Below are 13981 nucleotides of genomic sequence, written 5' to 3'. Positions count from 1 at the left end.
TGGGGAATTTCTATGGGTAGAACCCCAGAGGAGCTAAGTTTCTCACTCATTCTCAGAGACAGGAAAGACGAAGGCCATGGCTCAGGTTGCCCTGGGGCTGCATCACTTCTTGGGTGATGTCAGCGTAGTGGTCTTTAGCAAGATCTTCAAGGACCTTGGAGCTTAAAGAGCTTGTGATACCACTGAACAACAGGACTAAGAGGCGACTAGAAAGAAAGGCCTAGGCATATCTTCTTGAATCTTGGAATCACCCCAAATGACCTTTCCTGGAGCTTGAGCTTTGAGAGGAGCTAAGAGGGTGTGAACCCAGTGGTGGCTGTAAGCTCAAGCGGCCCTCCAGATGTTCTGGTTTTTCTTCCATCACCTCTGAGAGGAAACAGGAAGAGACTTCTTCCAGGCAACTTCAAACGTCATTTCAAGTGTTAGGGAACATCAGTGGAACCGCCAATGTTTAGCCTACATAAGAGAAAGAGGAAAGGTGCGATGCAAACCATTTTTACTCCCTTGCAGGGAAGAGCTAACCAGTTAGTGCTAGGCAGCCCTGAGACAATGGGTGGAACAAAGGTGAAGTCAGTTGTTGGCTCAACCTCAGGGAAAACCTAACAGTTTTCGTGCAATGAATTACCTGGGGAGCTGCTGAGTTCTCTGCCACCTGGACTATTCCAGCAGAAATTCACTGGTATGAACACTGGCCTTCACTGGAAAGTGAAAATGATTCACAACCCTAGAGGTGGGGTCTAAATAATAATAATTGCAAACACTATTTTAGCACTTACTTTATAACAAGTATTTTCTTAACTCTCAGGGGGTATATGAGACAGATGCTATCTTTAACTTTCTTTTAAAGATGAGAAAATTGAGGGACAGAGAGGTTAAGTAATTTGTTCAAGGTCACACACCTAGTAGGAATTTGAACTCAGGCTGCTTGTCTCTAGTGTCTGTGCTCTTAACCACTTGCTGTATTGCTAAGCGTCCCCTAAGGTCCCCTCTTGCCCTGAGATTCCACATAGGGTGACTTCCTGTCACTTCGACAGCATTCTTCCCATGCTTCCTCACTGCACTTCCAAAAGGGCATTGTTGGAATCAGGAAAAGAAAAGAAACAACAAGAACAAAAGAGTCAAGGGGCTGCTGGGAAAAAAAATCGAGATCTTTAAACTCATGGAGAAGCTGTTTGGTCATCTTGGCGGGCTGGCAGAGGCAGAGCCTGCCAGAATACTGGCGCTAAAGCGAAGCGCTCTTTTGTCTTCAGATTTCCAGCCTCACCTGCCTCCTCTCCCTCTGTCCCTTCTAGCCCCACTTCCCACTGCACCTATGCTAAGCTTTTCCAAGAGCCTGAAAGGCACGGGGACAAACAAGCACGCCGCTGCCAATCCTCTATGTCACACCCTCTTCCCCACCCAGATTGACGGGGAGACGCCCAGGGTGGTAAGTGACTTACCCAAGGACACAGAGTCCCGACCAGAAAACCCAGGTGTCCAGACTCCCACATCGGCACTCTGTCCGCGCCTACACACACCTGACTTTTCATAGCCAGCACCCAAGAGCTTTATTCCACGTCCCCGCCTCCCTACCCCACCCCCTAGTTCCCTAGAGTCGCTTCTGACGCTCTGCAGCCTCCGGGGTCCAGCCCTCCCTGCGGGTGCTTCCCTTCCGCCGGATTCCCACGCCGGAGTCGCCCTGGGCAGCGCGGAGCCCGCGGGACCGCTGCCTTCCGGGCTCGAAGCCGCGCAGCCCGCTCAGCGCCCCAAGCCCGGGACGGCTGGGACACCGAGGCAGGCTCCCAGGGCACAGGGTCCGGCGCCGAGGGCAGGAGCAGAGGACCCCGGTCCAGAAGGCACCTGTAAGGAAGCACCGACCCGCAGTGACGTCCTCCGCGTCGTCCTCAGACCAGCCGCCGCCTCCGGAAGGTCTCAAGGGGCCGTGTTCGAGCCCACCGAGGGGTGGCGGCGCCTCTGGCTCTCGGAGGGCGGCCCCGGGCGGAGCGGCACTTCCTCGTCCCGGCTCGCCCCCTGCCGGCGCCCGGGCTCCCTCCCGCTCCATGTGCAAACTCCCCTCCACCTGGGCGCGCGCGATGGACTCAGGACCCGGCTGCCGAACACAGGCCGCCAGTTGGTTGGACGACTAGCGCAGGTGGGCGGGGAGTTGACCAACCCCACACACGCGCTTCTCCATGAAGATTCTTGAGCTTTCTCTGAAGAAAGGAGTGCATATGCTGCAGTGTCTCTGTGGAAGGAGCCTGAGGTCCAGCGACAGCCCAAGTGGTGAGAAAATGTTCTTTCCCCAGCCCCAAAACACTGCAGAATGCCCCCTTCCCTTCTCCCGGGGCCCTCTCCGCCGCCCTCCTCTGCTTGATTCAGCGCTGCTTGTGTCGGAGGGAAGGCGTTTCCCGACTGGGGCCCCTCCGCTAGTTCTGTCTGTGGGTATTTTTTTTTCTTTTAAATCCCTGAAGTCATCGACGCTTTGTAGGGAGAGCGCGTTCGCTTTCGCCGGGCGCGCCTGGGCTGAAACCTGCGGGTCTCTCCGAGCGGTGCTGGCTGTGAGCTGCGTTCCCACCTTCTCGCGGCCCTCTCCTTGCGATTTGTGAGGGCGGCGCGCGACTTGGAGTTGTTCAGTGTCTCCAAAAAGTTGCTCGTGTATTCCACAGGAGAGGGGACTTTTAAACAGATGGCTGGCAAGGCAGGTATCTTTTCTTTTTCTTGCTTTGTCTGCAAAGTAGACATCTGGCGGTGGTTTCCCCTGGAGATTTAGCGATTTCTGTCCTAGGCGCTGAAGCATGAGGGTCCCGGTTAGCCTTGGGCTTCAACCCGGTCCCCCGGGAAAGACTCCAGGGAGGAAAAGAAAGAAAATCAGACCCTTTGAATGAACTGAGATATTGAGAAAGGCCATTAAAAACTTAATGGAAAAAAAAAAAAAACCCACCAAACTAATATCAAATAAGTGTGATTCTTTTCTGCTGAAGTCTTGCAAAATAGTGTGCTGTTTCACCACGTTTCCTCCATTGTCTATCTCTAATTGTTTAAGGTTCTTTAAAGGGTTTGTGTAAGTTATCTTTAAAGTGATGTGTCTATTAATCTTGCAAGTGCGAATTCAGTTTCTGTGTCTTTTGATTTTCCTTTTACAAACTGGGAGTAGGGTGTGGGGAGAGAACAATGACACCCTAATACATCTAAACAAGTGCCTTTTTGCCAAGAAATATACGTTTTTGGTCCATGAATTCCAAATAACTTTACTTTTCAAAAATTTAACAACATTATACAAGATTTCGTGTTTAAAACTCCATATGTTATTTTGGAGAGTCTGATTCATTTGGTTATGGCACCTATTTTCACTCTGTTCTCGAGCTATGAAAATTATATTTGGAAAGATTAGAATATATGTAGGTTTCATTCATTCTTTTAGATCTTTGACTTTGTGGTTACTCATCAGTATAAATGAAATATAAAACTACTTAAAAAGAACTAATTAGAATTAAATAGAAAACTACTTAAGAACTAATTTATGAAATTGCAGAACACACTTTCAAAATGAAATCAGCAAGAAGATCTCATTTTTACTTCCATGTAGTTCAGAAGATTATTTATACATTCTTTTTTGCGGTATATTTGTAAATACTGAAAGGCATCATACCACTGTATTCTAAACGAAGTGTCTTTATGTTAAAGTTTCATGTTTTGATATACATATTTCAAGAAGCCAGTAGAGATAGGTGTTATCATTTCATTTTTCCTGGTCCACAGTAAATCTAATATGAATAGATTATAACTTGGATATATGTCTCTTAGGAGTGAACATTTTAAAACTGTGTGGGGTTGTAATGAAGACAGGGCAGTTTCTCATGTCAAATTAGGAAAGATATTCATTTTACCTGCAGAGTCAGTTTCCCAAATAGCGATAGAGCCAAATAGAAGGGTTAACTTATGTGATTGGACAGCATAGTTTGTTGCAAGTATGGGACCGATTTAGTTGTAACAGTCTCAATAAGTCACTACCCATCTTTGAAACTCATTATTTTTATCTTACAACAGTGGAAATGATAGACATAGCCTGTTTTTTTAAATACATATTTGACTATACCTTAGGTTTAACAGTGATTCTATGGAAACTTGTGTTTTATTTATATATGCATTTTTACTTAGTGGGGTAGAGGAATTCTTGTAAAATGGTATTTAGTTCCAAGTAGTGAAGTTTCCTTCCCACCCTTTCCACAGACAGAGGTAATATATGGTTATGTATCAGGAGACTGTTTCTTGGAACAAATTACCTTTTAGAAAATTGTGACTCTTTTAAACTTATGATCTTGTGTAACTAACATGGCCTTGCTGTTTCCGAATTAGTGCATAAATGTAAATTACTATAATAATGGTACCTACCTAATAGATTGTAGTGAACATTAAATGAATTAACAGCAGCTAAAGATTTAGTCGAGCTCTCATGGTATGCCAGGCACTGTTCTAAGAACTTTATATTATATACCTATTATATATATACCTATATATTATATATACCTATTATAGCCTATTATATACCATATGCTTAGTATATTTTAGGTCTTTTTATTATTGTGTTCTATTTTAAAGAGATTTTTTTTCATATGGCCTGTGCCATTAGCATGACCTCACAGCAATTTTTCATGTAATATTGCCATGCCCAGTGTGCATATACAAATTGAGGTAATGATATAATTTTTTTTTTCATGGAGCAAATATATAAAAATAGAGCTCAAATGAACAACTCTAATTTTTAAAACTAACTTAAGGAGAACTTAAGGAGAAGTTTTATGCCAGCTGCTGCTTCTCCATTATTTTACAGTTGAGGGAGGTGAGGCCCACAGAAGGGAAGTGACATAATTTGTTACAATAGATTAAAAGATTCTCCTAACAGATTGCTGAATAGTTGGAATTATAAGCATTTTGATATTTTATTTGTTTTATTAAATGAATGGTACTAAGAAAATACAAACTAATCATTTATTTTGAGCTTTTTAGTATCATTAAAATATGTTATTGCTCCTGTCTTTCCTCTATGTTACCAGATGTGAATGTCTTGTCTAGTTTATCCATCATATTAATTTCTAAGTCCTTTGTACTGCAGTAGTATGGGCATAAGCTATCAAATGGAAGACAGTCTTAGACAAGGCTGAATGGATTGTTCAAGGCTAAATTCTGGGTCCCTTATGATCCTTTTTATTTCTCCATTTCTCAAAATGAAATTGTTTTAAGCATGTAGAGCCCATCCATTAAATGAAAGATATGAAGTTTAAGATGCTAAACAATATTGCTAAGGTTAAATGGCACTTGTATTAATCTGATAAAATATTAAGTATTTAGCTCAAAGGCAAAGTAAAGCAAGTACATCTTTCTCTAGAGATAGAACCTTTACAAAGAAAAAGACTCACAGAAGAGTAGTGATTAAAACAATAGCTAATGCCTGTTCCCATTCCTCTCAAAATGTAGTCGGGGGAAAAGTGGAAGCAGTCCATCAGAGTGTTGCTAAGATTGCAGGTTTCTCATCACTTCAGCAGGAAAGACCATTATAATGTTGTAGGAGAGGAATTCCTGTCTTAACAACCAGGCTCCTGAGAAAGCTGGGTTAGGCCTCAACGTGAACCAGAAGGGCAGCACTTTTGGCAGTAGGTCCCTACAGTAGTAGTAGTAGTGTTAGTAGCAGGTGTGTGTGTGTGTGTGTGTACACACAATTGCTTCCTTGATTGCCTGTGTTATCACGTGGGCTATCCCAGAAAATCAACCTCCTTCTCTGTATAATGACTCTTCTGTGTTATTTACTCAGGAGCTTCTCAGCCTGGTAGCCTGAAGGATTATCAGATACCTAGAAACTGAGCTAAACAATCACATCAAGTGGCCTTGATATGGAATTGAAACACTCTAGGCAAAAATAGCTCAACGATCCTATAAGAAAACACATACCCCAAACTCTGTCTTTCTTAACCCCTGAAAACCTGTGGTCTTTTTACTATCACTATAGTTTAGCATTTTCTAGAATGCCATACAGTTGGAATAAGATAGTGTATAGCCTTTTTATATTGACTTCTTTCACTTAGTAATATGAATGTAAGTTTCCTCCAGGTCGCCGGGCGCGGTGGCTCAAGCCTGTAATCCCAGCACTTTGGGAGGCCGAGACGGGCGGATCACGAGGTCAGGAGATGGAGACCATCCTGGCTAACATGGTGAAACCCCGTCTCTACTAAAATACAAAAAACTAGCCGGGCGACGTGGCTGGCGCCTGTAGTCCCAGCTACTCGGGAGGCTGAGGCAGGAGAATGGCGTGAATCCAGGAGGCGGAGCTTGCAGTGAGCTGAGATCCGGCCACTGCACTCCAGCCTGGGCGGCAGAGCGAGATTCCGTCTCAAAAAAAAAAAGTTTCCTCCAGGTCTTCTCATGGTGTAATAGCTTATTTCTTTTTAGCACTGTATGATATTCCATTGCTTGGATGTGCCACAATTTATTCATCCATTCACCTACTACAGAACATCTCGGCTGCTGCAAGACTTGGAAATTATGAAGAATAATGTTGCTATAAACATCCATGTGCATGTTTTTCTGTGAGCATAAGTTTTCAGCCTGTTTGCGTAAATATCAACGAGCACAGCTGTTGGACTGTATAGTAACAGTGTTTAGTTTGGTAAGACAGTGTCAAACTGTCTTTCAAAGTTGCTGTACCATTTGGCTGTCCCACCAGCAATGAATGCAGGTTCCTGGTGCTCCACATCCTTGTCAGTGTTGTCAATGTTTTGGATTTTGGGCATTCTAATAGGTGTGGAGTAAGTTCTCATTATTGACACAATTTGCAATTCCCTGATGGCATATGATATAGAATATCTTTTCATGTCCTTGCTTGCCATCTGTGTATTTTCTCTGGCGAGATGTCTCTTAATGTCTTTTGACCAGTTTTAAATCAGGCTGTTCATTTCTCATTGTTGAGTTGTCATTAGGACTTTTCACCCAGTATTTTGGATCCTCCTGCTGGGCGTATTGTTGGATGGCATTATCCCATTCATTGGAAGTTAGTTGTGGCCGTATGACTTGCTCAGGCAAATGAAATGTGAGCAGAAGTGACATACTGGAAGCTTTCTTAGCCTGATCACAACTCACCTCAGGTTCTTTGCTGCTGCTGATGTTCAAGGCAGTGTGTACCCTTAGCCTGTGTGTCTGAGTATCTGTGATGAGGAGCCCCGCCATATGACCCATGATGGACATTTAATGCAAATGAAAAGTTAAAACCTCTTTTTGTGAGTAACTTCAGTGTTTAAGTTAGTGTATTATCTAGCTTGCCTTGGTTGATATAATAAGACAGGGCAGCTTAAATAATAAGATTTAATGGAGAGTTACTGATCTGTGTTGCAGACTCTTTTTAGTTAAAATGCTCTAATTTCTCTATGATAGCACGTGTAGTATCTAATAAATAGATGTATTGATTTCTGTTTGTAGTCTTTTGATAATTAGCTTAGCATACCAAATTATGAGGTTTTGTTATTACAGTTCTAGTTAGTGTGTATACTGAGGCTAGTTGGTGCATTAGTCCTTCAATGATATTGATCTCTTTTCCAAAGGTGTAATTAATCCCTGCTGATGTTTTTCAAGAACTTTGAGATTATTGTTTCAAAGTAATTTAATTGTAATTGTATTTAACAATTTAATTGTAATTTAATTGTAAGACTGTAATTTAATTGCAAGACTCTAAAAAACTCAGTCGTTCCTTTCTACTTACTATAAAATGTGGAAATTACCTTTTGCTGCTCACAATCACGTTATCTCCATTGCCTGGAAAGCAGTGACAATGTGGTAGCTTTCATCACTGCTGCAGTTCTGCCAGGCAATGGAAACTGCAAATAAATGCTCCTTTTCTTCTCTCAACTTATAAACAAAGAGTTGTGTGCATTGGGAAGAGTATCAGTGAAGTAGTTTATGGTGAAAGGATAGGCTCAATGCTCCCATCTGGGTCATGGGCCAGCAATCCATTTGCCTGGCTCTGTGTTAAGCACAGAAGAAGAGAGAAGGGAACGCAGACTTTTTCTGAAGCCTCGAATACTTGCACCATGCCAATTCACCATCCAAATTGCCAGCCCTCCCTTCTTTCTTTCCTTCTCCATCCGAGAGTAGAAAGTTAGAGAAATAGGTCTCTTGCTTCAGAGATTGCCATTTTCCAATTTAGCAAAAAAATCCTTCAGGATTGATTGTATCTAGCTTCTGTTTTAGGCAATAGAGACTCAGCAGGGAGCTCTATACCTATAAGCTAAAGGTATCAAACAAGGCCAAAGTGCCAAAATGAAGGGATTAGGAGTCTCAGTTTGTTTCAGTTCAACAACCCTTATTTGACTTAATGTTTAATGGTAAGAATCACCTCAAGAAAGGAATAACTAATTCAGTCTAAGATTCGTGATAATCTCCCTGAGCTTGAAAAGCATTTAGGAGTTCACAAGGAAGTGCTGGGGTATGACAGATGAGAGCTTTAATGGAAATGAGTAGTATCTCTGTATATTTTACTGGAAAAATGTGTTTGAATAAAACTAAGATAAAGATATAAAAGAAGCAATTTTAACAAAAGGCAACTACCCTACAACTGAATTCAAGTCGACTTACCTTTGTCCATATTCAGATATCCTGCAAAGTTACCAACGTGATATCTTTTCTCTGTTCTTGTTTCAATGTAAATCCGTTTATTTACAGCCAGATATATTAGAAATCAGCTTCTTAGAAAGGTGCAAGTTCTATTCCGTGGTACCAGAGCTATAAAGGGATATCCAGTGAGTACTTATAGATCTGTTCTCTCAATTTCTATGGAGTGTCTTAAAACAATGGAATTCTTTTTCTTTGTCTAGTTTAGTGTATGCAATTGTTATCTTTATGCCATGTAATTTTCACTGCACAATATTATGAATGTCATGTTTGAACATTTTGAACATTTCTTCTGATGCCATTAAATGTGGGGCATTTGCATTTCATAGGGTGCCAATCAGAAAGATACTGTGACTCTTTTTGAGACAATCTCTCTTTCTGAAATGATCTTTCTTGTTTATACATAAGCTTCTAGTACCGACCTACCCCCTCCACTCATTACTGTTTATAGAAACGATAGCATTGCAGTTGGTGTCACTGATTGCCCACGTTGTTACTTCAATGAAGCCAGCTGGGATGCGATTGCATGGTCTTTAAATAAAACTTAGTGACACAAAATGAATCTCTTTTTTTGAGGGGAGAGGGGTTGTTGCTAGCTGGATCATTTTTCTAAGGCACTAATTATTTGCTTAACTTGAAGAAACTTGAGAACCAGTGAATCGCCATGTTGGTTCAGCATCTGACCTTGGCCCTAAGGAACTTGTGGGTGGATAGCAGAGTTATGATAGCAGAGTTACATTATGAAGCCATTCTCAAAATGATGGTGATGATCCTTTTACCGCAACTAATTCCACCATTCTGCAAATAAATCATTGACTAGAATAGTAGACGTGCCTGTGGTTCCCATTCCTCAAAGGCTGAGGCCAGATTAATTGAGATCAGGAATTCTGGGCAGTAATAGCCCTTTCAGCCTGGTGACAGTCTTCTGTTCACAAGCAGCCTGGGGATTACCTGAAAGTGGTGAAAAAGAGAGTGAAAAGTTGGGGTTGCATTTTCTAAAACTGCCACGGTATAGAATATGGAGAACATCAATCATTACCTTTGACCTTTGGGCTTGCAAACCTTATCGTGAAATAAAGTAAGATACCATTCCTCCTTACAGTTATGTAAGACAAATTAGGAAACCGGGACTTCCCCAGCTGAAGATTTAGGTCTGTGTACATTATTTTATCCTGAAAAAATGTATAAATTTTAAATATGTTTATGTCTATTTAAAATGTCTGTGTGTGTGTGTGTGTGTGTGTGTGTATTTGGTCAAATGCATTACAAATTGCTAATGGCAGTATAAACTACAACGAAATGCTAAGCCCCTTAACTGATTGAATGAACCCTGTCTCAACCAAGACGCTTACCCCAGAAAAGCCTTAAAAGCCTTGAACACTGAGTTCATGGCCATGACTAGATGGGAGGTCAGATTTGCCCTGTTATATCCCCTCTGTTTTGCAGTTTGGACACAACTGACCAGCATTAATGTTAAAATGGAGATCATAAGGCTGACAGAACAGATTCTTTGTGGCCGTAAATTAGCAAATTGTAAATAGAATCTGAGGTCATCCCAGGCAGGGGTTAAGTTATGCACCCCTACACTGAAAGAATAAACTATGTTGGCCGGGCACGGTGGCTCACGCCTGTAATCCAAGCACTTTGGGAGACTGAGGCGGGCAGATTACCTGAGGTTGAGAGTTCAGGACCAGCATGGTGAAACCCCATCTCTACTAACAATATAAAAAATTAGCTGGTTGCAGTGTTGCATGCCTGTAATCCCAGCTACTCTGGAGGTTGAGGCAGGAGAATCACTTGAACACGGGAGGTGGAGGTTGCAGTGAGCCAAGATCGTGCCACTGCACTCCAGCCCGGGCTACAGAGGGAGACTTCGTCTCAGAACAAAACGAAACAAACAAACAAACCAAAACAAACCAAACCAAAACAAAACAAAAAAAGAATAAGCTGTGTTCTAACTGCCACAAGGTATTTGTTTTTCTCTAGCAGCTAAACAGGCCCTGGCTTTGAGATAAGCAATGTTGAGGAATTACAGCTCCACCAAATTCTAACTGACCCCCAACTTCTCTTCCACAAGTGATAACTGTAGCTTTGATTGGACAAGAGATTGACATCAGTAACTTTCTCCTGATAAGAGACCACTGACCATGCACTGGCTCTGGCTGGCTTACAGAAGCGATGTACTTGAGTGCTTTCCTTCCTGTCCCTGCTTCACCTTTTGACCCACTGGGTCCAATTGTAATACACTTCATGTTAAGCCTCCACCCCAAAGTGAACATAGGTCATATGTTACATACATATTTGTTCAGTATGCATGCATCAGAACTACCTTCATGAATATTCATAACTCCTCCTATAACCTGTTGAATAGCTATATTTAGCCAACCTATTTAGCATAAAGCTCCTAGCCCAACCCCTCCTCCTTCGAAGGTCCTGTCTCTGGTCTTTGCCAGAGCTACACTTCCCAGTCTGCAGGAATGGCCACCTAGCAGTCTGTTAGCCTTGATAAGAAAATTTCCTTCGCACATTTATAATTCTGTGATTTTTCAGTTAACTGCAGTTACCTTTAGGGAATTTGACAGCTGAGAAGACTAGCTTTTTACTTTACATGTGTTTATATTATTTAAATTTTATTTAAAATGTGTTTCTTTTATAATTAAAACTGGTGAGATATATATATATATATTCAGATTATGCAGTTTCCTGATGATAGCACGAGACTTTGAAAATGTAAAATCTCCATAGAGTAAAAAAATCTCTTATAAATCTGTAACCCCATTATAATGTCTTCCATTCTATGCATGTGCATTTTTTAAACAAAAGTTATCACACAAACATTAATATGTGTTGTTTGTTTCCTTTCTATGGGACTAAATAATTATTCTAAATATGGAAAGAGGTACATATATTGAAATATTTGGAACATATATTTTTTCAAAAGGATTTACAAACAGCTGTTAGTAATGATTACTTGAGGAGAGAAACTTCTGAAGCAGCGGGAAAGAGGCTTTCCCGTTTTAGCTTTTTGCATTTCTGTGCTGTTTCTAATGATGTGTACATATTGACTTTATTTAAATATAAGTAAGGGTGTAACTAGGTGGGGAATAGTGAATCATTTTCATTTCTTTTTTTTTTTAAGCCGGTCTGTATTTAAAATACTAATGGATGTGCGATTTTACAAAAGATTCTCCTAAACTTGATTTTAAATTACATTACAGGTCTATACCATACTTACCAGTCTACTCAATGTTGTTTGATATTTAGATTTTTTTTTTATGAGCTGTGGGCTTGGGGGAGGATATCAGTAATAACTTTTCTTTCATTTTCTTCCTTTGAACTCCCTCCTTCATTCTGAGTTCCAGACAACTGAGAAAATAGAGAAACTTGTCAAACAGATGGCTATCCACCTTCTTAGTCGATTGCTGGAATACTAGATTGGAGATGATCAAAATGGAACTTAGCACCTTTCTCCCAAAACTAAATCTTGGCACGTCTAACTCACCAGAGGGAAGGTCTGGGTCTACAGAGAGGACTCATCTGCTGAGAATTCCCGCCTCATCTTTGCTGAACCCCAATAGTAGTGTCAGAGAGATTTGGACTCCACATCTGCCTGTAAAAGCAGGTTGAGGTCCTGACCCATTAGTGCCTACTCAGCAGCTCAGGATGTGTCCAGCCTGTGGCCAGGCTGATCCACGGAGATAGAAACAACAGGCTACAACTCACGTGTTCAGTTTTCCCCCGATCTCACCGAACGCGCAAAAGTTTTATCTTCCCTGGAAAACAGTGAGAAGAATGGACGGAAGGGTAAAGACTCTTATTTCCAATACTCTGGGAAAGGCAGAAGTGCCTCTTTTGTGGGCCAAGAAGTCGCTGTGGAAAGTGAGATAGCAAATATTAACTCTTACAGTGTGTAACTATTCTTTTTTTCAATTATTTTCACTTTCGTTTTAGGTTCGGGAACATGTACAGGTTTGTTATAGAGGCAAATTGTGTGTCGTAGTGATTTAGTGTACAGGCTGTTTCATTCCTCAGGTACTAAGCATAGTACCCAATAGAAAGTTTTCTGATCTTCACCCTCCCCATACCCTCCTCTCTCAAGTAGGTCCTGGTGTCCGTGGTTCCCCGCTTAATGTTTATATGTCCTCTTGCTTTGGCTCCCACTTATAAGTGAGAACATGCAGTATCTGGTTTTCTGTTCCTGTGTTAGTTCACTTAGGATAATGACCTCCACATATATCCATGTTGCTGCAAAGAACATAATCTCATTCTTTTTTTATGACTGCATAGTACTCCATGGCGAATGTACCACATTTTCTTTATCCAGTCTGCCTCTGATGGGCATTTAGGTTGATTCTATGTCTTTGCAAAGTGAACAGTGCTGCAATGAACATACACGTGCATGTGTCTTTATGATAGAATGATTTATATTCCTTTGGGTGTATACCCAATAATGTAATTACTGGGTCAAATGGTATTTCTGTTTTTAGCTCTGAGGAATCATAAATACTCTTAAGGGTATTGATATGTCCTCTAGTGACTTACACTCCTGCCAACCATATAATACTATTCTTCAACCCCTTCTGTCATGTGTACCTTTTCTATGCTGTGATGCACTATGCCATATGTGTGTGTTTTAAATCTTTATTAGGTATTAGAAAAACATATTGCTTTGCATTTATTTGATAACCAGTGTGGGTTAAACCTTGTTTCATGTTTTGTTGACCTTTTGTATTTCTTGTTCTCTTTATCTTAGCAAGGAAATATCTTTTTGTTTTTGAGTTTCAAGAGTATGGAAGACCTTTGTTCTAGAGCTGTGTAGTGACATAGGATTTGAGTCTAGACAGTTTACTATTTTTCCAATTATTTTTTATCTAGAAAGTTTACTTTCTAGAGAGGTGCTTCTCTAACCAACTTTTACTTCTTTAGTTTTTAGTAGAAGAAGTAGAATCACGGCTTTCCTTTGCAGCTTTTATGTATGTTGGAGCATGTGAAACAGTGACACAGTGTGTCCAGTTTTGCAGTCCAATACTTAAAAAGAGAGGAACAAGTTCCCTCACTTTTTCCTGGTTTTTGATGTCCAGGCTATCCCATTTTCCCATCCTGTGCTTGAAGGATAATCCTGTTTTTACCATATGCTGATGCCCCAACTGCAATGTATGATCACATATGATCATTTCTTTAAAAAATGTATGTAGGCCGGGCGCGGTGGCTCAAGCCTGTAATCCCAGCACTTTGGGAGCCCGAGACAGGCGGATCACGAGGTCAGGAGATCGAGCCCATCCTGGCTAACATGGTGAAACCCCGTCTCTACTAAAAAATATAAAAAACTATCCGGGCGAGGTGGCGG

General features: G+C 41.3%; 1 protein-coding gene across 2 annotated transcripts in view; it reads left to right on the top strand.

Moving 5' to 3' along the window:
- Positions 1–13981, top strand: part of FGF12 (fibroblast growth factor 12) — a 603053-nt gene that overhangs the window by 215005 nt on the left and 374067 nt on the right. Inside the window, exon 1 of one of the 2 annotated variants that reach the window (XM_017873443.1) lies at positions 2028–2262. The exons of the other annotated variant lie outside the window; for it this stretch is intronic. Within the exon in view, the coding sequence (XP_017728932.1) occupies positions 2172–2262 (91 nt within the window). The 5' untranslated portion in view covers positions 2028–2171. Of the gene's footprint in view, positions 1–2027; positions 2263–13981 lie in introns of those variants that run through there. 2 annotated transcript variants of the gene reach the window in all.

This window comes from Rhinopithecus bieti, unplaced genomic scaffold (assembly GCF_001698545.2).
Source record: "Rhinopithecus bieti isolate Rb0 unplaced genomic scaffold, ASM169854v2 scaffold_5626, whole genome shotgun sequence".
NCBI lineage: Eukaryota > Metazoa > Chordata > Mammalia > Primates > Cercopithecidae > Rhinopithecus > Rhinopithecus bieti.
Note: the sequence above shows the minus strand (reverse complement) of the source record. Positions and strands in the feature narration are given on the sequence as shown.